Source organism: Diplotaxodon limnothrissa, linkage group LG18 (assembly GCF_057381915.1).
Source record: "Diplotaxodon limnothrissa isolate DT_005_m linkage group LG18, D_limnothrissa_male_GT1.1, whole genome shotgun sequence".
Lineage (NCBI taxonomy): Eukaryota > Metazoa > Chordata > Actinopteri > Cichliformes > Cichlidae > Diplotaxodon > Diplotaxodon limnothrissa.
In genome coordinates, this window is record NC_140613.1 from 27,969,992 (window position 1) to 27,993,852 (window position 23,861).

A 23,861-nucleotide genomic window follows, 5' to 3' on the forward strand; every position below is an offset into this window, starting at 1 on the left:
ATTTTGTAACTCTGAGCAACACAAACACAAAAACCCTGACATTTGCTATTTTCACTTCCTCGGACAAACAGCGATTAACTACCTTTAAGTAATTAATTAACATTATCACTGTATTACCTGCCAGGTTAAAATCACCGACCAATTAGTGGACCTCTGGACACTTGTAGTGCAATTAAGCAATCAGATAAGTTAAACTTTACTCAACTCATTCTTCTTGCTTCCTCCACTTCTGTACCATTGTATTGTTGAATTCCCTCACAGCCACTGTATTCCCATGTTGTTGCAGTATATTAATGAATAACCTCGTATTGTGGATGGATTATCTCAGTTGTTCTCCTGACTTAAGTTTGGTCCGTTTACAGCCTCACATTAACTTTTATGGAGTGAAAAAAAGTTAACATTCATCCTCCAGCTTCACTGTGTTTATGTTATGCTAACATAGCTGTGTCGCTAGCGATCACGTAGCACCATTATATACCAGCTAGTCCAACTTCAGTAACCCTACAAAAGTAACTGCTGTTTAGTTTCCTGTCTTCATTTATATTGGAAGTGATAGCAGAGCTGTACGTTTGAATTTTTTCAGAAATCTCACAGTCAGAACATGTTATATCCAGAGATGGGCAGTAACGCGTTACTGCTGTAATCTACTACTGTAGATTACTACTGTAATCTGATTACTTTTTTCAAGTAACGAGTAAAGTAATTAGATTACCGTTACTTTCCCGTAGGAACGCTGCGTTACTGCGTTAGTAAAACCGTGATTTTTTGCGAGAATGTCTCACGACAGTGACGTAAGCGAGTGCGCCGTTAGTGACAACAGCTGTGTGCAGATCAACAATGGCTCACATATCGATTGTGGGAGAGAGTATGAGCGTGCAGCACTTAAAGTGTGGAAGTACTGACCTTACTTTGAGTTTGACTCCATAAAAAGTGACAAAAACATTAGTGTCCGTTGTGCGTGGGAAGAAAACTTCTTTTTACAGCGAAAAAACCCCCTAAACTTCCGAGCAAGCACCGAGTGCGCAACGACGTAATGGGAAACTCACAGAGAAACTCGCGGATTCTTCAACTGACCGCGGCACACCTGCACCAGGGTAAACCTCCGCCTACCGCAGTCCTGCTTTACAGGTGAAAATAGAGCAACGGGACCGCTGAGTCTTTGACTTTATTTATTTTCTGCTGTGTTTTACTTGCATCTATTTGAAAGAGTGAGTGTAAACACAAAAAATATTTTATTTTATGTGCTGGAATGTGCAGAAAATAGCTTTAAATGTTAAACTAATTTATTCAAGTCAGAATGTTGCATATAATTAAATTTTTGCTTGATGTATAAAGTTAAAAGATTAAAACTGATAAAACAAGTTAAAAAAAGAGATTTTTCCATTTGATTACATTTTGTATGATGGATTATGTAGAAAAAGTAGAATTGGGCTGAAAGATCTATCGCTTTATCACCTCTTCAGGTTGTAAATCGTGTTTTTAAAAAGTAACTAAGTAACTAAGTAATTAATTACTTTTGAAAATAAGTAATCAGTAAAGCAATGGGATTACTTTTTGGGGGAAGTAATCAGTAATTAGTTACTGATTACTTTTTTCAAGTAACTTGACCAACACTGGTTATATCATGTTTCCTGCTAACTTCTAACTCTGTTAAATTTAATAAATTCTGTTTTCATAGATGCCTGAATGTTAAACTTAATTGTTACACCTGGTAAAGCAGCAACACTGATCATTGTATTAAAATGAAAGAATTTGGACAGTTTTTAACTCTCAGTGACGCTGCAGTGTTCGTTTGAGATTACTATGAGTCGTGAGGCTCCTGACTACGGTAGCTGTAATGCTCCAACAATCCATCAAGCGATGTAGCTTACCAAAGTCGTACTAAAACATTTTTTGACGGATTTTTGAGCGCTTGTACCACATAAAATCGCTTTGAGGTCTGTAAGCACGACCAGAATTCATAAATAAGGTGCACTGTCGATTTTTGACTAAATTAAAGGATTTTAAGTGCGCCGTATAGTCTGCCAAATACGGTACATACAATTATGTGCAGATTCTTAATAATCAGTCACACACTACAAATACAGACTTTCTAACCAGGCCACCATGCTGTCCTCGATAGTGTTTGTGGCTCAGAGTCCACGGTGCCTTTTGGCGTGGGGATTTTGTGGGGATCTCTCGCGCGTCCCATGAGTGAATCAGAGTTTGCTTTTTGGGTCGACCAGTTCATTCAGAGCATGCAGGTTCTCCCCCTCTCGAGGCTCAGGTCATGCACTGTGGTCTGGAGACAAACACTTGAATTTAGCCCCCCATATTAAATCTAATATATACTGGGAAACTACAGTACAGTTGTGTTAGAAAGCTGTACATACTCTGTATCACCCACATGGACTTTGTTACGACTGCTGTCATAATGTTGTCTCATATGCAAATCTGAGTGTGCAGGTCCCTTTCTGTCATTGGTGGATCCAGGCAATTGTCTCTGTGGATTGGCTAACTACCTGGAGACCAGTAGTGTTTTTTTGATATGTGCGACCCGCCCAGGGTGGCATCTTGGTGGGGGCAGCATCATGGCTTCGGACCCCCCCCCCCCCCCAAAAAAGTCGCTCGCACACATGCTGCCCCGACATCATGCCAGCGCATTTTGGGGATTACATGGGCACCAATCGGTTTTCTATTGCCCATTTGCTCCCCGCAGAACTATGAGAACTCACTCACCCAGCTCCAGCAGCTCCACAGAGATAGCTTTACCGATCCCGGTGCCTCCACCCATCACTATTGCAACTTTATGGTTGAACAAGCCCGGTCGGAATACACTGGAAGCCGCCATGCTTGTTTCTAGGCCCCGCTGAGGAAAGCCGAGGGAGCGTAGCACCAACTGCGCTCTCTTCTTCAACTTCAACCTATGTGAAAAAAACATTTCTACACAGCAAAATCTCCAGTGTTAAAATAACTCAAAATGTTAGAAATATTCCTGCTCAGTGTTAGTCTTTGTTAATCTTCAAAACTGACTAGGTTACTTTTAAACATATAACACTGTCAAAAGTGTTAATTTAACACTCAACAGTGTTGTATTTAGCACTCAGAGGTGTGGACCCATATAGACACTCTCCAGTGTTAATTTAACACTGGAGATTTTGCTGTGTAGTGATTCCTGGTGATAAATGGTCAGAGGGCAAACAGCTGTTTCCTTCAAATATTTATGATCTGTTGAATCATTAGTATTTGATCAGCATTGTTTTTTTTGTTTGTTTGTTTTGGGGTTGTTGTTTTTTTGTTGTTGTTTTTTACATTTTATTACAACAACCTGTCAGGGTTATTATATAATGCATGTCATTTCTGTGTGTGTGTTTGTGTTTTGTTTCCAGTCACCTTTTGTGTTTACCGCTCCAAAGTAGTTATTAATAATTTTTTCGCTCTTTTCCTGAGCCTGGATCTGCCAGAGGTTTCTTCCCGTTAAAAGTGAGTTTTTTCTTCCACCACGTGCCACGTGCTTGTTCAGAGGGGGTTGTCCGATTGTTGGGAATTTCTCTGTTATTCTAGTCTTTATTTAACCATTTAAAGTGTAAACTGCTTTTGTGATTTGGTGCCACATACAGTCACATACAGCCGATTTTCTATTACATTTCAGGTCAGAAGACAGTGATGACCATTCCACAACATTGTATTTCTCCCTCTGCATGATCCCTTTGTAGATTTCCAACTGTGTTTTGGGTCACTGTCTTGTTGGAATGTCCAACACCACAAACTTCAACTCTGTGAGTGATGCTTGAACATTATCCTGAAGAATTTGTTGATACTGGGTTGACTTCATCTGACCCTGGACTTCAACAAGGGCCCCAGTCCTTGAACTAGCTCCAAAGAATGATGGAGCCTCCATTTGACAGTGGGTATCAGGTGTTTTTCTTGGAATGCAGTGTTTCCTTCCACTACGCAAAGTGCTTTTTGTTATGACCGAAACACTCAATTATTATTTCATCAGTCCAAAGCTCTTTCTTCCTAAATGAATCTGGCTTATCTAAATGAGCTTTTGCATACAAGCCTCCCCCTGAACAATCTTTGTTTTCAGATCTTTTGAGAGTTGCTTTGACGATCCCATGCTGTCACTCTTCAGAGGAGAGTCAAAGAGAAGCACAACTTGTCATGTGCCACCTTAAATACCTTTTCTTATGATTGGACACATCTCTCTATAGAGTCCAAGGTTTAACAACTAATTTTGGTGTGTACCCAATTTTTTGCACAGCAGGTTTTTACATTAAATTTCATACAAGTAAATACTGCTTCACTAAAAATAAAAATCCTTGTTCATAAAACCAGGAAAACCATATTTCCAGATATTCCTAGGAGATAAAAGACATACCATTTTTGTTTAAAATAGAGTGAACTATTATGATGCTGAGAGGGGTTCCCAAGCTAATATTACTTTTTCTTGACATGTGTCTTGATTAGAATGTTCAGTGTGTAAATGTGTGGGTTGTCTGATACCAACTACAAAGACTTTAGTGCAACTGTGTTAAAAAGATGCAGATAGTTGATCCTCAGTGTGGTTAGAGGAAGGTTTGGAAATACAGTACTGTTGAAAAATATTGTAATAACGCTGCTCTTTGAAACTGCATTAAAGCTGCAGCACATTCTCTGTAACGTTTGCTTTAGCAGGGTTATTGCACTCATGCTCCTCTCACCTAGATTCCCAAAAGAGACAGGAAGGACTTTGAACACATGCGAATCAAATCTGCTAATTCACCAAGGTATTAAAACAACTTATTCAGAGGAGCCTGCAGGTAGAGCAGCTTGGTTCACAGCTGTAGAACTTAAAGCTCAGAGAAGGGGGTGTTTCCTTTGCCATTCCCCCCAAACTTTCTCTGTGCTCATTTCAGTCAGCCGTTGGTACACTGACTAAGAACTATGAGAACAGCAGGAGTCTTTGTGCTTTTGTTGCTTAACATGGCCATGGAAATAAGCGGTGCTGCAGATAGAGAAAAGTCCAGTCCTGACAACAAACTGAAGACAGAAGAGGCTGAACTTCCTCACACCAAGCCTGCAAGTTTTTCAAATGTTTTAGGCAAACTGCTCGTGGTGCCCATGGATGGGAGTCATTGGATAGGTCTTAAAGCCATTGCCCAGGAAATGGGTCGCCGTGGACACAGTTACGGTGGTGACGCCAGAGACCACCATACGAATGGGTCCAGGGAAACATTATGAGACTTTGACCTATCCTGTACCTCATGACAAAGCTTACATCGACTCTGTGATGTCCACACACAAAGACATCATGAAAAAATCCTCACAGCCTTTCATGGAGAAGATCAAGAAACGGTTCACACAGTTCCAGGCCATTTCTGATTTTCTGCACATCACTGCAGAGAAGTTGCTCTTCAGTGCCAGTCTCATATCACACTTGTCCCAGCAGGTGAGTACAAATACAGGAGAGTGTTGTGTTTGTATATAACACTGGAAACGATGACTTGTTTTTAGGCACACTTTAATGTTACTGAAAAACGCTCACATCGCACTCTTCCACTTCTTCTCACTCCTCCTCACTTACCTGTTTCACAACAGCGCCACATGGCCTGAACGAGTAACAGCACCCATAGAAGCACATAACATTCAGATTCAGTCTACATAAGCCTGTAATTACAACATCTCCCCTTTTACCCGAAAAGCAGTTCTCAGCTAAAGTAAAGTGCAGGTATTAATCAAACATTAAACAACATGTTTACTTTTAAGGGTGTCTAAACAACACTTCAGTCTTCAGTTTTATATTTCTGACAACTTAAGGAAAAAATAAAGCATGGTGTCTGAGATGAACCACGCAGATCAAACAGGCCAAGCATCTGCTTTTAGCTTAGCTTATCCAACTAGTCTGGAGCCATATTTCAGTAGCTAAATGTGATTTACCTTTGTTTGTGTGTGTGTGTTTGTTTTTTTGTTTTTTTTTTGAAAACACCAAACACTGTGGCCAGTGGCAGTCCCAGCCTGTTTGGCGCCCCCGGGCGAACACTCCCTCTGGTTTTTGATACAGGCGACACGGGCGGTTGCCCCGGGCGGCATCGTGGTGGGGGGCGGCATCACGGGCATCGGCAAAAAAAATAAAAATAAAAAATTGCTCGTACTCATGCTGCCCCGACATCAGCCAGCGCATATTGTGAATGGCATAGGCACCGATCGGTTTTCTATCGCCCATTTGCTGGGAGTAAGGGCGCCCTCGTTTGCGAGGTGCGCCTGCTGCTTGCGGCACAGGAGGAGAGGGCGGGGCGGTGGAGGATTCTCTGGCTGGAGCGGCATCTAATAACCAACTCGCAAAATAAAACAAAATAAAAACAAACCAACAAACATGAAAACACCAGACATCATGATACAGGCTTATAATTTGCACCGATGTTTTTTCGAAATTCTATACGCGAAAAATGCGCGCAAGAGCCCTCGGTGCGCCTGCTCGCTGCTGAAGTCAAAGTAAACTTTATTGTCATCTCTGCTATATTCAGTCCAGTATATAGAGAGACGAGACGATGAGGCTCAAGTTACAGCAGTGCAAGTAAACAAACAACATATATAAGAAGAGTAAGAAAATAAATATACACTTTAGGACTCGGGGTAAAGGGATCAATAACAATTTAAAATTTACAGTTTGATGATTTAAAGTCTCACACACAACCCGTCGAAAGGGGAGGGGGGCCGGCTGCTTCCAAATAGAGCACATTTCATTCATAATGTTGTAAATCCAAGCCCATTATGTGTTCATGATTTGAATCCTGGGTTGTGTGAAATCCCAGAAATAAACCCTAGAAAAGTGAATCTGTGAACTAAGGTGTAGGTGTGTTAGGTTATGTTGTGGTGATCCTCGAGTTGGGGGATTTGTGTTCATACTGCAGTGCAAAATGAAAACAAATGTAAGATGGACAAGAAAAGGTCAAAGCCATCAGGTGCTCAGTTTAGAAAAAATAGAAAAGAAGAGGAGGAGAAACGAGCAAAAGATGCAGGTAAGCAGATGTGTGATTGGATAATGGCAGGTCATCCTGAAACAATCAGAATCAGAATACTTTATTAATCCCTAAGGAAATAATGTGGATTACAGTTGCTCCAAAAAGAAATGGTAAAAATAGTAACAGTAACAGACTAAACTCCAAACAATACATCATGTTGTAGATTTTAATATTAATTAGTCATTGTCAATTGCTGATTTGTCCTGTTCTCATTGTATGATGAATTATGATGGCTGTTTGGTAGCCGTTTGCATACTATGCATACTCTCTCTCTCTTCATATGTGTGTGCGTGTTTCTCTGGCGAAATTCAGTATGGTTCCGACAACAGTTTTATGTTAATGTATAATCCTTAATATGTTTTATGTGTGTGTGTGGGGGGGCGCCGGAGAGGGGGCACCGGAGGGAGTGTTCTCCCCGGGCGCCAAACAGGCTAGGACCGCCACTGCTCTAACTGAAGCACCAACAGTGACTTTTATAAGGTTTAGCACTTCTCTTTTTGTTTGTGCACAACACACTTTTGTCCTGCATCTGTACCACCTTAGCTCTGATGGAGTTATACCGTCCATTTGTCGACAGAGGTAAAATGTCTAATTTAGTCCACATTGGCCTCCCTCTGACGAGCTGGAAAGGGGACCCACCAGTTGTAGCATGGGAGGTAGCCCAATAGCTGTAATGTAGTTCCGCAACTACAGTTTTTCAGGGTCGCTGAGTAGCTTGTGCTGTCTGAATAGAGTCTTTCAGTACCCTGTTGAGGATGGTACACACTTGTCTTCATGTGATTAATGCAACGTTCAGTCAGAAAATAAGTAAAGGCAGTGGATGTGAACTGTGGACCATTAATGGTGGTAATGGTGCAGGGGTTTCCTTCACAGGCAAAAACAGAAGTAAGGAATGCAAGCAGTTGCAGTTGTGGCATTTGGGGTGAATGCAACTTCAGGCCACTTACTAAAATAGTCAGTAACAAACCTGCAGTCATAGGTCCCATGTTCAAATGGACCAACAATGTCGACCACAACAAGTTTAAATGGACCTTCTGGAAACTTGATGAGTTGCAAGGAGCAGGTGAAACAGTAGCTGTTTTATAACAAGCCTGGCAGGACGTGCAGAATTGTGTGGACAGTTTCATCTATGTGTGGCCAACAGCGCAGTTCTCTAAGGCGTCGTTTAGTGCGAACTATGCTTTCATGTTCTTCTAGGCTCTTGACTTCGTGACTCTGCTGCCAGTTCATTTCGCAAGAGGAAGTAAGGTTTGACTTCATCTAGAAGGGACTTTTTCACTTTCGAAAGAATGGTCAGTCTCAGTTTTGTTAGTTTGGGGCAATCCTCACATTCTGCTTTAAAATCAAAAAGTGGAAGTGATGTTAAGAGAGGAGAGATTTCAGCTAGCTCTGTGATGAAATCCTGTTCAGCACCTTCAGCTATGTCAGTGGTGTGCAAGGGAACACGTGACAGGCTGTTTGCCATGATATTCTGGCTTCCAGGATGATACTCCATGTTGTACTGGAAAAACATCAGTCTAGTTGACCAATGTGCAATCCTCCTGCCAGCTCTGTTCATCTCTTTAGTACTTAGCAGAGTGGTGAGAGCTTGATGATCTGTTCTTAGGGTAAATCGGTGTCCCCATATCTACGTCTTTCATCTTTTAACTGCCCATACTCAGGCGAGGGCCTCTTGTTCTATTGTTGAATATTTCCTCTCAGCTGGAGACAGGGTGCGGGAACCAAAAGCAATGATGCGCTCCATCACGTTGGCAGCTTTGGGTTGTAGATTGCAAGTGCTGGGCTTTTCAGGAGCATTTCTTTCAGCTTATTTAAGCTTTCATTTGCTGCATCGGTCCATTTTAGTTTAGCTACGTTATTTGTTCAAAGTAGCTGTTGCAGTGGCTCTACTACTGTTGCATAGTTTGGTAGAAATTTGCTGAACCATGAAGTTAAGCCTGCACCTTTGGTGCAGAAGCTTCAGAGATGCCAGTCAGCTGGTCTGGGTGAGGGCACAAGCCCTCCTTTGAAATGACATGTCCCAGGAACAGAATATGTTTCTGCCCGAATGAACTTTTACTGGAATTGATCTGCAGACCAACATTGGTTAGACGCTGGAGAACAGCCTGTAGATGTTCATCGTGTTCTTCCTTGGAATGCCCGTACACTATAATGTCATCCAAGTAGTTCTGCACTCCTGGTAGATGTTTCAGAGCTGTGTGCATCATCTTCTCGAAGGCAGAAGGTGCTGAAGCAAGTCACTGCGACTGTCAGGGTGAAGATGCAGTTGATGATAAGCTCAGGTTAAACATTCTGGCTATAGTGTGTAGCACCAGCCAGTTTTGTGGACAAATCCTCCATAAGAGGAAGTGAATGACTGCCCATTATTTCACTTTTATTAGGGTTCTCGCAGATCCATACCAGGTCCTCTTTTTTTTGTATGTAAATTTCCCATCTATATTGTTGATCTTAAGTGCTTTAATCAGGTCAAGCTCCAACAAAGGGGTGGCCTTCCAAAATCTGATTCACATCCAACTCCCTGCATTGATGACATAGTTGAGCACCTTGGGAAGGCAAGATATCTAACAATAATAGACCTCTGCAAGGGTTATTGGCAGGTACCATTGACTGGGCACTCAAAAGAGCTGATTGCTTTCTGGACCCCACAGGACTTGTTCCAGTTTACAGTCGTGCCTTTTGGACTGCATGGTGCCCCAGCAACGTTCCATACACTGATGGATCAGGTACTGTCTGACATATCTGATTTTGCTGCAGTTTACCTTGATGAAATAGTCATGCTATTCCTTTAAGTATTATCTTCTTGGATGGGAGTTCATATTGGAAACGGACCACAAGACTCGTCAATGGATAGAGAAGATGAAGGACACAACTGGAAGGATCACTAAGACGGAGGAGGAAGCAGTGTGTGTGTGTTTTTACTGGGGGTTACTGTAATATATGTTGTAATTGTAAACAACACAAAAATGCTATTTTCACTTCCTCGAACAAAGTTAACAGCGATTAACTACCTTTAAATAATTACCACATATTATCCCCCAATTAGTGGATAATATGTAAATTAAACCTCAACTTCACACATATGAGGAGGCAAGCAATACGTTAGCAAGAGGCGTTTTTCTGTTTGCATTTGTTCTAAAAGTTATTTTCAAACGCCCCTTCCCTGGTGAAAATATTGCTTTTTTGTCGCCTGCTGTAAGAGTGAAACTAAAATGCACACAGGCCAAAACTACAAGAACAGTTTGTAATCATCTACAGGCTGTCGAGAGCTTACTCCCATTTATAATAGTGGTGATCACATTCTTTGGTTTCTCAAGTACATTTAACACAATTCCCCAAGAACAGATGCAGGAAACCTTTGATACCACATGCTGTAACCCTCTATGATACAAAATATCTGCCAGTCCAAGAATCACATCAGTAACTAAACAGTAATTAGTTACTGATTACTTTTTTCAAGTAACTTTACCAACACTGGTTAGTACTAATGTAATTTCATATTTCTGTCAACTGCTGTAACAAAAGAAGTGCTAAATATGATATAAAGTATTTCCCATCTGTTTAATGTAATCAGGGATCTTTTAGAGTCTTTTATGAGATAATGAGTTCAAAACAGACACGGAGAGGTTAAATAAATAAAAACACCCACAAATGATATTATTCTGTTTTACAGTTTTAATAAATTTTGCTCATAGACTTGCTGACAAGAGCATTGGAAAGAAAAACAATATGTACATTTCAGCAGCTGGAATGTTACAAATCTTTACCTCTGGACACTTGTAGTGCTATTAATTACATAAAGTAATGTGCAGACTCTTAATAATCAGTCACACACTACAAATACAGTGCTTGATAATGCTTGTGGCTCAGAGTCCACGATGCCTTTTGGTGTGGGGATTTTGTGCTCTCGCGCGTCCCATGAGTGAATCAGAGTTTCCTTTTTGGGTCGACCAGTTCATTCAGAGCATCCAGGTTCTCCCCCTCTGGAGCTTCAGGCCATGCACTGTGGTCTGGAGACAAACACAAGAATTTAGCTCCTCATACTAAATCTAATATATACTGGGAAGACTACTGTGCAGTTGTGTTAGAGAGCTATACGTACTCGGTATCTCCCACATGGATGTATACAAACTTTGTCCCGCATCGACCTTCAACGTGGCTCCAGAAATGTAGGAAGCAGCAGAAGAGAGCAGGAAACACACTGCAGATGAGACCTGGGCAAAGACGGCAATTCAAAAATTGTTCAGTACAGTTGTGCTTTAGCCTTTCTCCTTCTATTGTATGGCTTCACAACTTCTTTATATCCTAATGCTGTTTATGGAGCACTGTGAGACCTTTGGGGTCTGGGTTCTTTTTTCGTTTTTCAGAATTAGAATTACTCCGACTTATATGTTAAAGTCATTCTGTCTGTAACACATTTTAAGGAGACTTTTTTCTCTAACAAACCTCTTCGGGCACTCCCAGCCTCTTCGAAGGAGTGAATGGAACGGACATCTTGAAAAGATCTGGTCTATTACCTTTATAGTTCTCCATCGCTGTTTTGGAAAAGATTTTACCCTGCAGCCAAACAGAGAGATGAAAATCATGCACATCTTGAAAAACTGAAACAAAACTGATTATGTGCTGAGCTGTACGCACAGGTGCAACAGCGTTGATTCGGACCCCCGAGGCTGCCCACTCGATGGCGAGACTCTTAGTTAAGTTATCCACCGCTGCCCTCGCTGCTCCCGTGTGGCTGTTGGGGAGGAGGAGACACACCACGCAGCAGGCAAATTAATTTTTTTTTTTTTAAACTGTGTGACTTTGCAGATTTGTGTGTGAATAATGAGGGAAACTGTTCTTACGCCGCGTCTGGGAAGCCGTTCCACATATTGGCGATGATGCTGACGATGGCGCCTCCGTGCTCCTTCATCCATGCTGTGTAGACTGGAGGGGAGAACAACAACGGTCACGCTGAGAGACCAAACCACAAACACCAAAGCCTGTGTTATCTGTGCCCGGCTCACCCTCCTTGCAGCAGTGGAAGGTTCCTGTCAGGTTGGTGTCTACCACAGCCTTCCAGCCCTTAGAGGACATGTCTTCTGCAGGGCTTCTGAACTGACCTCCTCCGTTGTTCACCAGAAAGTCTATACGGTCATATCGCTTCAGCACTGATGACACAAGAGCCTTCACCTTCAAATGACAGAAAGACAAAAAGAAAATCAGCCACTTACGCACTGAAACGAGCAGCAGATGCAGAGCTGCTCACCTCCTCCTCGCTGCGGATGTTACAGGGCACAGCAGTGACACTTGCAGGACTGGAGGGAGGGATTTTCTGTCTCATCTCCCGAGCTGCTGCCTCCAGCCTGTCTGCCTTTCTGCTGGAGATCACCACACTGCAGCCTGAAGACCAACAAGTGAGCCACGAAAAACAATTACAGCACTTTCCGAAATAAAGCTTCGAGTCAATTTACTGTGAAACAACACTGAAAGCCACCAGATGTTTGGTGTTTCCAGCTGTTAGCGAACACTCACAGCCACACTTTCAGTGTCCCTGCGCGCACTTGACCGAGGGACTGGTGCGACTCTTACAGACTTGTTTGTATCTGTGTCGAAGTTCACTTGCTGTCACTCAGCTGCTCCTCACTTCAGACTCTTTGCGCTACAACAACTATTAGAACTCACTCACCCAGCTCCAGCAGCTCCGCAGAGATAGCTTTACCGATCCCGGTGCCTCCACCCGTCACTATTGCAACTTTATGGTTGAACAAGCCCGGTCGGAAAACACTGGAAGCCCCCATCCTTGTTGCGTGGTACCGCTGAGGAAGGCCGAGGGAGTCAGAATTTGTGATGCGGCATAAAGGAGCAAAGCAACTCAAATCGGCTCTCCGTGAACTCTACTGGTTCCAGTCCTTCAGCCTGGATGTAATAGCACTGTTGACTACTGTGGTCCATGTTTTAGTAATGCTGACCGCAAAGTGTATGAAGCTGTGCTTCCGTAAAGTGAGACGAAAGTGGAAGCGTGAATAGGGACAGTTTTTTTACTGGAATTACTGTGATGTTGTAATTGTAACAAACACAAAAATGCTGACATTGACGATTTTCACTTCCTCGGACAAAGTTAACAGCGATTAACTACCTTTAAATAGTTAATTAACATTATCACTGCATTACCTGCCTGGTTAAAATCACCGACCAATTAGTGGATAATATGTCAATCAAACCTCAACTTCACACATACAAGGAGGCAAACATTACGTCAGCAAGAGGCGTTTTTCTGTTTGCATTTGCTCTAACATTTATTTTCAAACGCCCCTTCCCTGTCGCCTGCTGTAAGAGCGAAACTAAAACGCACACAGGTCAAAACTGCGAGAACAGTTTGTAATCATCTACATGCTGTCGAGAGCTTACTCCCATTTATAATAATGGGGATCACATTCTTTGGTTTCTCACGTGCAATTTACACAATTCACCAAGAACAGATGCAGGAAACCTTTGATACCACATGCTGTAACCTTCTATAATACAACATATCTGCCAGGCAGAGAATCCCTTTCCACATATTATCATTATTAGTACTAATGTCATTTCATATTCCTGTCAACTGCTGTAACAAAAGAAGTGCTAAATATGATATAAAGTATTTCCCATCTGTTTAATATATAGTTAGACATCTTTTTAAGACTCTTTTATGAGATAATGAGTTCAAAACAGACGCGAAGAGGTTAAATAAAACAAATAAAAAATACAAGTGATATTGTTCTGTTTTACAGTTTTATTAAATTTTGTTCAAAGACTTACTGACAAGAGCATTGGAAAGAAAAACGATATGTACATTTCAGCAGCTGGAATGTTACAAATCTTTACCTCTGGACACTTGTAGTGCTATTAATTACATACAATTATGTGCAGATTCTCAATAATCAGTCACACACTACAAATACAGACTTTCTAACCAGGCCAGCACGGTGTGCTTAACAGTGTTTGTGGCTCAGAGTCCACAATGCTTTTTGGCGTGGGGATTTTGTGCTCTCGCCCGTCCCATGAGTGAATCAGAGTTTGCTTTTTGGGTCGACCAGTTCATTCAGAGCATCCAGGTTCTCCCCCTCTGGAGCTTCAGGCCATGCACTGTGGTCTGGAGACAAACACGAGAATTTAGCTCCTCGTACTAAATCTACTGTGAAGACTACAGTGCAGTTGTGTTAGAGAGCTATGTCTGTGAAGGTTCTCAGTCATCCAGGTCATCGTAGTCAAAGGAGCTTGCAAAGAAAAGCGTCTGGACTTCTTTAAGTTACTTGAAGACGTTTCACCTCTCATCCGAGAAGCTTCTTCAGTTCTAAGGTCAAATGGTGGAGAGTCCCAGATATAAACCTAGTGGGAGTAACCCCCCACAGAGGGACAAAAGGACCCCCTGATGATCCTCTAATCGCCCGAGCCAAGGTGTGAAAATGGGTGTGGGTCCCAATCAGCCAGAATTTCGGGTGTGTTCATTGTCAACATTGTCATCCCCTATGTAGCCGGTGTATCAGAAAAACTCAGGAGAGTTTTCTCCAAGCATGACATCCCAGTGCATTTCAGACCCAGCAACACGCTCAGACAAAAACTGGTTCACCCGAAAGACAAAACTCCAAAACACAAACTTAACAATGTGGTGTATGCTGTACAGTGCAGCGAGGAATACCCAGACCTCTACATTGGAGAGACCAAACAGCCACTTCACAAGCGCATGGCACAACATAGAAGAGCCACCTCCACAGGACAAGACTCAGCAGTCCATCTGCATCTTAAGGATAAAGGACACTCTTTCGAGGATGCCAGTGTTCACATAGAGGACAGAGAGGACAGATGGTTTGAAAGAGGAGTGAAAGAAGCCATCTATGTCCACTGTGAGCGACCATCTTTGAACAGAGGCGGGGGTTTATGACACCAACTCTCTGCCATCTATAATCCAGTTTTGAGATCCCTTCCCAGACGCCTTAACACCCACTCACATCCTGGGCCATCTGGCCTCAGGAATTTGCATGATAAGGTGGGGCCAGGTTTCACAATGAACACACCCGAAACTCTGGCTGATTGGGACCCACGCCCAGTTTCACACCTTGGCTCAGGCGATTAGAGGATCATCAGGGGGTCCTGTGTGGCTGTCGGGGAGGAGGAGACACACCATGCAGCAGGCAAATTAATTTATTTTTTTTTAAACTGTGTGACTTTGCAGATTTGTGTGTGAATAATGAGGGAAACTGTTCTTACGCCGCGTCTGGGAAGCCGTTCCACCTGTTGGCGATGATGCTGACGATGGCGCCTCCGTGCTCCTTCATCCATGCTTTGTAGACTGGAGGGGAGAACAATGACAGTCACGCTGAGAGACCAAACCACAAACACCAAAGCCTGTGTTGTTTCTGGGCCCCGCTGAGGAAAACCGAGGGAGCGTAGCACCAACAGCGCCCTCTTCTGGATCTCTTCCGGTAGCTTTTTGCTTTATCTCTGTAACCTTTGAAAATACTGCAGACCAAATACCACTTTCCTTCACTTCCATTGCGGAAGCTGCCCCATCCACATCCCACCTCACTACTGTGCATTGTTATTATCCTTTTTTTTATTTTTTTGCTCTCTTCTACAGTGTGTATTTTGTCTCTGTCCCCCTCCCCTCACCCCCACAATCAGTCTCAGCAGATGGCTGCGCCTCCCTGAGCCTGGTTCTGCCAGAGGTTGCTTCCTGTTAAAAGGGAGTTCTTCCTTCCCACTGTTGTCACGTGCTTGCTCAGAGGGGGTCATCGGATTGCTGAGGATTTCTCTGTTATTCTCTCTGAAGTCCAGGGTCTTCATCCGACCCTGGACTTCAACAAGGGCCCCAGTCTATGAACTAGCCCCACAGCCCACAACATGTTGAAGTCTTCACCAAATTTGACAGTGGGTAGCAGGTGTTTTTCTTGGAATGTGGCGTTTCCTCTGCCATGTAAAGTGCTTTTTGTTATGACCAAAACACTCTATTATTTCATCAGTCCAAAGCTCTTTCTTCCTAAATGAATCTATCTTTTATTTTGACAGCAAATGCGCACCTCAGGACCATTTATGTACAGCCCTGGTTATAATTTCCTGTGCATTTCAAACCTTGTTCTTTCTGATTTATTTATTTTTAAATATTTAAAGTAACATGGCTGCTATGAGGCCAGCTAGGATCCCTGTGGACCTGGACCTACAAATGATCCAGGACGGATGGGATGAAGAGCCCATCAGCACTGACTCAGAATCTGACATCTAAGATATAGAGGACCCAGACTATTGCCCCCCCCCCCCCCACTGAACAAGGCCAGTCTTCTGATGAGTCTTCTGAGGAGGAAATGGATATTGAGTCTAACAGAATGAGCCCCTCTTACTGCTCTAGCCACAATATTCTGAATTAGTCGGCCAGGGCTTGCACCTGGGTTTAGTACTTTCTCCCCAGTAAATGCATGGAAGATGTTCATGTCTGATAATTTAATAGAAGAGGTGCTGACATGCACAAACATAGAGGCACAAAGAGTAGCCACAGACAGGGGAAAAGAGTGGAAAGATGTAATCAAACATCCTGGCGTTCATTTGATTGACCATTCTTGCAGGAAGTGAGAAGAACTGGGATGTACCAGTCGGTGTGTTTTTTGGGAGTCCTCTGCATAACCCATTTACAAGGCCACTATGTCAATTCAAAGATTTAAAGATATTTGCCCTCTCTTGCACATTGATGACAAGAGGACCAGAGCCTACCAACTGAAAACAAACCACATGGCAGCTTTCTGCTACATATGGGGCGTGTTCCTGGTTAACTGCAGGCAGAATTTCATCCTCAGTGATTGTGTTACAGTGGATGAACAACTTGTGCCTTTCAGAGGGAAGACCCAGCTTCTGCAGTATATGCAGAGCAAGCATACAAAAGTGATACAAAAACTGCAATTTCTTAAAATTAATGAAAAAATAAATAAAAATGTCACAAACATGTTTTATGAGGAATACCTGGAATATGAAAATATTACAACTCTTCGTTTTAAAGATTTTGAAGAATAACAGAGTTTATAGCAAAATGCATTGTTTCTATTTGGGGTCATTTTTGACCCCACTCGTGGAAGAGTGTAGGTATTGGTAGGTTGTGCATCCAAAGGTTAAATACCTTTTCTTATGATTGGACACATCTGTATTTAAAGTTCAAGACTTAACAAGCTAATTTTGTTGTGTACCCAATTCTTTGCACAGCAGGTTTTTACATTAAATTTCATACAAGTAAATACTGCTTCACTAAAAATCTTTTTCTGGAAAACACAGCAGTACTCAGATATTCCTAGAAAATAAAAGACATACCAATGTCATCTTTTTTGGTGAAAACAGAGTGAATTATTATGATGCTGAGAGGGGTTACCAAATGTTTTCGTGTGAGTGTAAATGCTATTTAATTCATTTAAATAAATGTTTCTGAGCTCCATGGAACAGGTTGGATCAGTGTTAGATTTTAGTTTTTTCCCCTTCCAGCCCAAAAAGGTTAGATTATTTTGGTTTATATTTACTGTTCATCATCTTATCAACAAATTTGTGTATATTTTCAACCTAACCATTTGATTCATTAAAACTATTTTTTCCATTTTTCTCACCAAAGTGGTCCTAATGCATGTCCCACAGCGATGGAGCAGTCAGCAATGTTGACTTGTTGCAATAAAGCTTAAACCAGTTTGGCTGGGCTCTTTCTGCGTGGAGTTCACAGGTTGCATGTTTTCTCTCACAGCACCAAGACATACAAGGTTAACTGATATCATTCTAAAGCAATTGTACAAGGATGGATAAATTGACATCCTGCCTAGTAATCAAAGGTGTACGGGTGTAACACATGTATTTGCAGCTGTTACAGATAGATTAGTTATAATTTCACATCAATGTTTCCTTTAACTTTGCAGAGACATTCCCACGTGATGCTTCACTGAAACCAAAATGTTACCCATAGATCTCAAAGACCCCCTGTGGTTTCTCATTTTACCCCCCACCCAAAAAGACCTGCTGTTTCAGAGGGTTTAGAGATAACCTGAACTCCACCGAAGTATCCTCAATGAAGGGCTACTGAAGAGTCTTCTTGCAGGTTACAACCCTCGCACTTTCTATTTTACAGCTGCACAGTAAACAAACGTACAAAGACACAAACTCCGCTCCAGACTGTTTTATTTTTGGATGTTGAGGACATGTCCAGCTCGGTTAAATGATAGAAAACAAAGTCCCAAATCCACCAGCTATCATGGTCGCTGGTTTACTGGTCCTTCAACTCCTTCAGCCTCCTGATAGCGGACTTGACTGTGACAGCAGATGTTGTGCTGCAAGAGAAGTTGGGGGGGTGCAAAGACAATTATTAGCTTCTACAAACACAACATTCTCAATGTTTTTGAAGGACGGACACGTTGCTCTGTAGTGAGAACCACTTTGGTTTTTGTGAACTCGCCAAGACCAAGAACATTCACTTTTCTTTGAAGCCTTTTAGCATCAACGGAGAAACAAGCATTTCCACTTAAGTTATTGGTTTGTTACTTATTAGACTGAATGCAGTGTTGCTGTAATTCATTTTTATTTTTTAAACTTGCTGCTATCTATCCAGCCTCTGCCTTTCCTACCTGCTGGTTTCTCTCCAGGTTACTACTGTGCCAGTTCTTGATATTAGTAAGCTCCTTCTCTAGAGAAAACCTTGGCCAACAGCCTGATGCACTCAAGCACAAAATTCTTGGACTCAAGTTGTTAACAAGTCTTCCTCCTGCTATCTGGAATCTAAGGAAACCATGTGGAGAACTGGTTCATGTGCCACAGTCGAGCAAAACACCTACCATCACCAGCAGCAGGCCAAGATACGTAGAGCTGGAGTATCAGAAGCTCACCGGAGAGGGAGCTGGTTATATAGCTACATCACATTTGTCATGCACCATATAAATGCAAACTGCATGTAAGAAAGTGTGTGCACAGCACAAAGCTGGACACATACCCTTTAAATGATCACTCAGGCTGAGTAGATTGAATTTCAAAGTTTAATTAGGTCTCTAAGATGACTGGATACTTTTTTCAAAGTAATGTAGTGAGTGATATGAATGTTCACTGAGTCAACTCTGGCTTATTTATTTTAGATGGACACAATTATTTACACCTGATGACCATTAAAGGCTTTAACACATCACACAGGTGTTCTGAGTGTGGAGGGGCACAATCAATGCAGGTGGAGGGTGAGCAGAAAACAAACAAAGAATCCTGCTTTCGCCGTGGGCACACTGTCACCCAAGTTAGAAAAACTTAATGATGAGAAGAAAAAAAAAAAAAGACAAACAGCTGAGGGAATTTTTGAACCCCTTTTCTAATCATAACTTCAGCTTCTGCAGCAGTCGAATGACAGAATTAGACCAAAGAGGGAAAGTAACCTACTTGTAAGTCCAGGCACCTCCAGCCACTGTCTTTCTACAGGACCCACAGTGCCAGATTCCAACAGCCCTCCTCTTCATCTTGGTCTGTAAATACAAATTTGCATAGTGAGAACACAAAAGTGGAAACTCAACTTATCTGGACACATCCTTGAGCACTACAATTATGTAATGTAAGCAGCGTAGTCTGCAGAAAGCATTTCTAACACTGACCAGGTCTTTGCTACTGTACATTATGTGGGTGGTCTCCACTGTTGTCCTTACCTTTCCGCAGAAAGAGCAGGTGTACTTAGCATGCTGGGAGATTTCAATTTTCTTCACCATCTTCCTCAGCGACGCGCCATAACGCGTGCCATATTTACCAACGATCCCCACCTTCTTGGTGCGCTTGGCCTGTGGATAACATGAACACACAGTGAGAAAATACAGTAACCATGGGATTTTGTGGTTTAAAACTACAAGCAAATGGCTTCAGCATTCTGCCGTTACTACTACAGGAAGAAGTGTCGGGAGAAGCGCCCAGGGTGGCCCCAGAAAGCGGAAAAAAAAAACTACTTCTGACTATAATCCTGCAAAATCTGAGCAACAAGGGTGAAGAAGCTGCTGTGACCATTAGCCAGCCAACATAAGCTTCCTTTCAGCAGGTTAGCCAAAATGCTAACTAAAGTCAACTGAGCAGTTCTCGTTTAACTGTATCAAACGACCACTTTTTGGTGGGGCATTACACATTTCAGTTCGGACTTATTTAATTGTGGACGCTCAAAAGACCGGGACTTAAGGAGCTAGTGTCACTAGCCTGCCCGGTACTTGGAGCTCACACAGTTTAGCAATGGTGGCCGCCATTTCTGTCTCAATGGAGAATGAAAACATCGTTTTTACTGCTGATCCAATCCCAAAACGGACATAAATGAAGGCTAGGTATGGCAAAAAAGGTCAACACGAAACCTCCTAATAAGCGATTATATCATTTATAGCAGTGAAACTGTAAGATTGACAAGGATTAGGGTCGGAACAAGCTCTGCTCACCATCGTTTCAGTGGGAGACGTAGGTCCAAAGAGGGATTGCTTAACGCGCAGGCGCGATTTACTCAGTCCGTTCACGCTGCATTCTGGGACTTTGAGTTTTCGTAAAACGCAGACATTGTACAAAAACGTAAAAGTTCGCTTACGATAATATATATAAATATATTTTTTAGCTCTGGTATTATAGCTAAATTAGAATTTTTGATAAAACAGCGTAATCTACGGAAAACTATAAATAAAAGATATTAACCCGTTACCATGGACGCTTAAGCTGATATGCGCATGCGTATTAATGTGGCGTACGACAACATCCCTGCGGCTGCGAGTTGAAGTCTTTGGTCAATTAGCTTGTCACGATGTGGCTTTTGTTGTTTGTGAATATTTAGCCCATTGAAAATATTATTAATTTAAAAGGAAGTTAAATGTTTTGCTATGAAGCTAACACGGAAACTGGTTCTTGCTAAGGCGAAGGCCTCCGACTTGGAGAGCGTGAAAAAACTGAACTGCTGGTAAGTGCATCCATTTTGGCATACCAGTAATTTTGTTGCCCTTTTAGTGATCATTGACGTGAACAGGTACCATTTGTGTTGTGTCTCCTATCTGTGGTAACGTTAGGTTACATCTTATTTTTGCAGGGGATGCAACTTGACTGATGTGAGTAGCAAACTTGGATGTCATGTTTACTCTGACAATTAATTTAGTGTTCATACTTAATGAAAGTTGCATGGATTCATGTGTCTTCTAAGATTTCTATCTTCGCTCAGATGCCAAACATTGAAGTGTTGACACTGAGGTAGGTCCCTTTGCCACACACATAAAATCATTTCACAGTCACAAATGCACAGACTCATTTGGGACGACCCAGTAACACCAGGCTATGATTCTCTTTCATCTGTCTGCAGTGTCAACAGCATCTTGTCTCTCTCTCCTCTGGCTGGCTGTCTGTCTCTGAGTGAACTCTACCTGAGAAGGAACATGATCCCCTCGCTCTCTGAGCTCTCTCACCTGAGACCGTTAACTCGTCTCAGAGTGCTCTGGCTAGCTGAGAACCCCTGCTGTGGAACCGATGCCACCCAGTATCGCCTCACAGTGCTTCGCTGCCTCCCTCGTCTCCAGAAACTCGATAACCAAGGTGACTGTGTGATGTTTTGGGGCCACACTACCGTCTGCTTACCTCGACTGTTTAAGCACTTTATTAGCAGCCACTCATCTTCCTCATGAAAAAGTTGAGGTTGAAAATCAGTGTCAGATCTAGGAAGTTGAATTGAAGTCTGACTCTTACTGTAGCTATTCTTCAATGTTTCCTGTGTACAGTAGTGACAGATGATGAAATTTCACTGGCTCTCATGGAAGGTGAAGAGGTCACAACACCCCCAGGTAGTATCCAGAACCAGCATACAACCAACGGACTTCAGGATGCAGAGACAGAGAACGACCCTCTAAACTACAACATGGAGGAGACAAAGTAGGTCTTGTGGCCTGAAACAACTTATAGTTTGCAGAAAATGCGAAAACTGAAGTAAAATTAACAGAAGAAAATATTTCTGTTAACTTTTGTTTCTAGCAAAATCAGAGAAGAGCTGGGAATGAAGCCACTTTCCAGAGACAAGTTCTCTTCCCTTTCCTCTCCATCAACCAGAGAAAGCAAAACAATCAAAAAGGTAGCTCCTCTCATCACCGTGTCCCTTAAAATTTTTGTGGGCCTGGACTCTACTAAAGTAGCTTTGTATGACTCACAGTTCAAACAAACGCTCCTCTGTCTTGGGCTGTAGCTTGGTGCCGCCTTTCAGTTCACAGAATGTCTGAAACGAGCTGCCTTGCCAGCTTTCTTTTGATTGGCCACCCCTCATGATCAAACGTTCAAGCATAGAAAGTATATAAAAGATGTGTGTAACCGCCTCAGTTGTTTTCGGGACTCTGTATTTTGGAGCCTCCACTTTAGCTCTATGGCGATCTAGACTTTTCCACCATTTGGTTGGCATTATCAGCTGATGCTAGCAGCAGCATTTATAAGCTGTACATGTGTATCTCACAAAAACACATAACAAAAAATGAGCATTCAGTAACAGACTAAGGAAACTGTGCAATTTACTGTGCTAGCTATATCTTCACAGCAGACCATATCATTTTTTCAGACAGTTTATTCAATTATGGCAACAACTGACCAATACAATAGAAATGTAGAGTTTAGTGTCCCAAACTAGCAAAGTTGAAGTCTAACCAACCGAGTCCACGTCACTAACTTAAGGCCAAATGCAAATGGGTGAGTTACTGTTGGGTACTAGATTAGTCAATACTGCCATAACAGTACTACTGTGCCTTTTTTTTTTTTTTTTTTTTTTTTGGCCTTTGGAGCATATTACCCTCCTAAGACCTGAACTCTTCCACGGCATGCATTTTTAACTTCTCTTTGATATTTGGGCTGATTGGGACACGATGAATATAAAAACAAAAAATTACCAGATTTTTTTTTTTTACCTAATTTTTGTTTCTAAGTGAAATGAGAGCCACATATGAGGATATTTAAAAATATACGTTTAAAATTGATAGAACAGTAGCAGTATAATGTCCTCGTAAGTGGATATCAGGCCCTTGTAGAGCAAAATTGAGTAGTTTGGTCTAAATAACCCAAAATGTGACGCCAGGTCCGAGGAGGTTAATGGTATTATCTAAGAAATAATGACCTGGTGCATAGTTGCATAGCACTAATTAGCAGTTATGTGTTTCTTTGTGGTGCACTCATACTGTTTATGGATCCAGTTTGCTAACCAAGCTTGGTAGCATTAGATGATAACTTGGCACTCCATCCTGTTAGTGGAATACTATCACTTAGAGTAGTATGAAGATGAGCTTTAAGGTTATAGGACTGCATGCCCTATGCAGATGATTACTTGAAACTGACCTTGCCTAATATTAGCATCCAGCACTGCAGGTGTGTATATAGGACAGATGATGTGGAAAAGCATAATAGAGCCAATAGATCTATTTATATTGTGAAATTCATTCAAACCTGGAATGTTTGGTTTGTAATCTGCCAGCTAACAATAAAACTTGTGTTTTCAGTCGCACGCTCTTGATGCAGTTTTGCTGCTGCTGAAAGATTTGGATGAAGAGGAGCTTCATGTTGTACACACCGCCACACAGAACAGACTTCAGATGTACACACTGGACTCAGAAAGGCTTACAAAGACACAGCAAACACAGAAAACAGCTGAAATCCAACATTGATACGTTTCACAGCATGCGCTCAGGGCTAACCCCATCCTTCCACATTTAACACTAAGCTCAGGTTCATAAAAGGTGCCCACTTTGTCCCATTAACATCTGCCTGCAATATGCATGGCATGACACTACTTCAGTTCCAGCTTTCACATGTGGACTCATCAGTTCCCCTGCTGTCTTTTTATAGCTGCATGCCTTATTGCTTTGTAAGAACAAAAGATTGTATGTTTTGCTAAATGTAAATCTA

The 23,861-nt window shown here is 42.1% G+C and overlaps 3 protein-coding genes across 4 annotated transcripts; 1 reads left to right on the forward strand and 2 right to left on the reverse strand.

The window, feature by feature from the left end:
• Nucleotides 1-10,907: 10,907 nt before the first annotated feature.
• Nucleotides 10,908-12,802, reverse strand: LOC146613892 (peroxisomal trans-2-enoyl-CoA reductase-like). Its single transcript, XM_085377945.1, has 8 exons — nucleotides 12,649-12,802; nucleotides 12,229-12,362; nucleotides 11,987-12,152; nucleotides 11,825-11,906; nucleotides 11,619-11,715; nucleotides 11,427-11,537; nucleotides 11,083-11,194; nucleotides 10,908-10,990 (listed from the first exon to the last, which is right to left on the reverse strand). Exons 1-8 carry the CDS (start codon nucleotides 12,758-12,760, stop codon nucleotides 10,908-10,910), a joined length of 897 nt encoding a protein of 298 aa, XP_085234071.1. The 5' UTR covers nucleotides 12,761-12,802.
• A 5,318-nt stretch (nucleotides 12,803-18,120) lies between these two features.
• rpl37a (ribosomal protein L37a) lies at nucleotides 18,121-20,423 on the reverse strand. The gene is made up of 4 exons (XM_085377634.1): nucleotides 20,396-20,423; nucleotides 19,634-19,762; nucleotides 19,374-19,456; nucleotides 18,121-18,286 (listed from the first exon to the last, which is right to left on the reverse strand). The coding sequence occupies exons 1-4, from the start codon at nucleotides 20,396-20,398 to the stop codon at nucleotides 18,223-18,225; spliced, it is 279 nt and encodes a 92-aa protein (XP_085233760.1). The 5' UTR covers nucleotides 20,399-20,423; the 3' UTR covers nucleotides 18,121-18,222.
• A 300-nt stretch (nucleotides 20,424-20,723) lies between these two features.
• On the forward strand, nucleotides 20,724-23,805 carry cfap410 (cilia and flagella associated protein 410). Of its 2 annotated transcripts, none has more exons than XM_085378427.1 (7): nucleotides 20,724-20,901; nucleotides 21,028-21,046; nucleotides 21,139-21,185; nucleotides 21,295-21,524; nucleotides 21,707-21,857; nucleotides 21,957-22,053; nucleotides 23,456-23,805. In XM_085378427.1, exons 1-7 carry the CDS (start codon nucleotides 20,825-20,827, stop codon nucleotides 23,618-23,620), a joined length of 786 nt encoding a protein of 261 aa, XP_085234553.1. In that variant the 5' UTR covers nucleotides 20,724-20,824; the 3' UTR covers nucleotides 23,621-23,805. The 2 variants fall into 2 exon arrangements, with proteins under 2 accessions (XP_085234553.1, XP_085234554.1); XM_085378428.1 differs by having other exon boundaries at nucleotides 21,157-21,185.
• Nucleotides 23,806-23,861: the final 56 nt, after the last annotated feature.

Coding starts and splice junctions, on each gene's coding strand:
- rpl37a (XM_085377634.1), bottom strand. Junction 19,457..19,633: donor CCTGCTCTTTCTGCGGAAAG/GTAAGGACAACA, acceptor TTGTATTTACAG/ACCAAGATGAAGAGGAGGGC. Junction 18,287..19,373: donor GGAGGTGCCTGGACTTACAA/GTAGGTTACTTT, acceptor CTTCTCTTGCAG/CACAACATCTGCTGTCACAG.
- cfap410 (XM_085378427.1), top strand. CDS start 20,825: ATGAAGCTAACACGGAAACTGGTTCTTGCTAAGGCGAAGGCCTCCGAC. Junction 21,525..21,706: donor CCAGAAACTCGATAACCAAG/GTGACTGTGTGA, acceptor TCCTGTGTACAG/TAGTGACAGATGATGAAATT. Junction 22,054..23,455: donor AAAGCAAAACAATCAAAAAG/GTAGCTCCTCTC, acceptor TTGTGTTTTCAG/TCGCACGCTCTTGATGCAGT.
- LOC146613892 (XM_085377945.1), bottom strand. CDS start 12,760: ATGGGGGCTTCCAGTGTTTTCCGACCGGGCTTGTTCAACCATAAAGTT. Junction 12,363..12,648: donor TGCGGAGCTGCTGGAGCTGG/GTGAGTGAGTTC, acceptor GTTGGTCTTCAG/GCTGCAGTGTGGTGATCTCC. Junction 12,153..12,228: donor ACATCCGCAGCGAGGAGGAG/GTGAGCAGCTCT, acceptor TGTCATTTGAAG/GTGAAGGCTCTTGTGTCATC.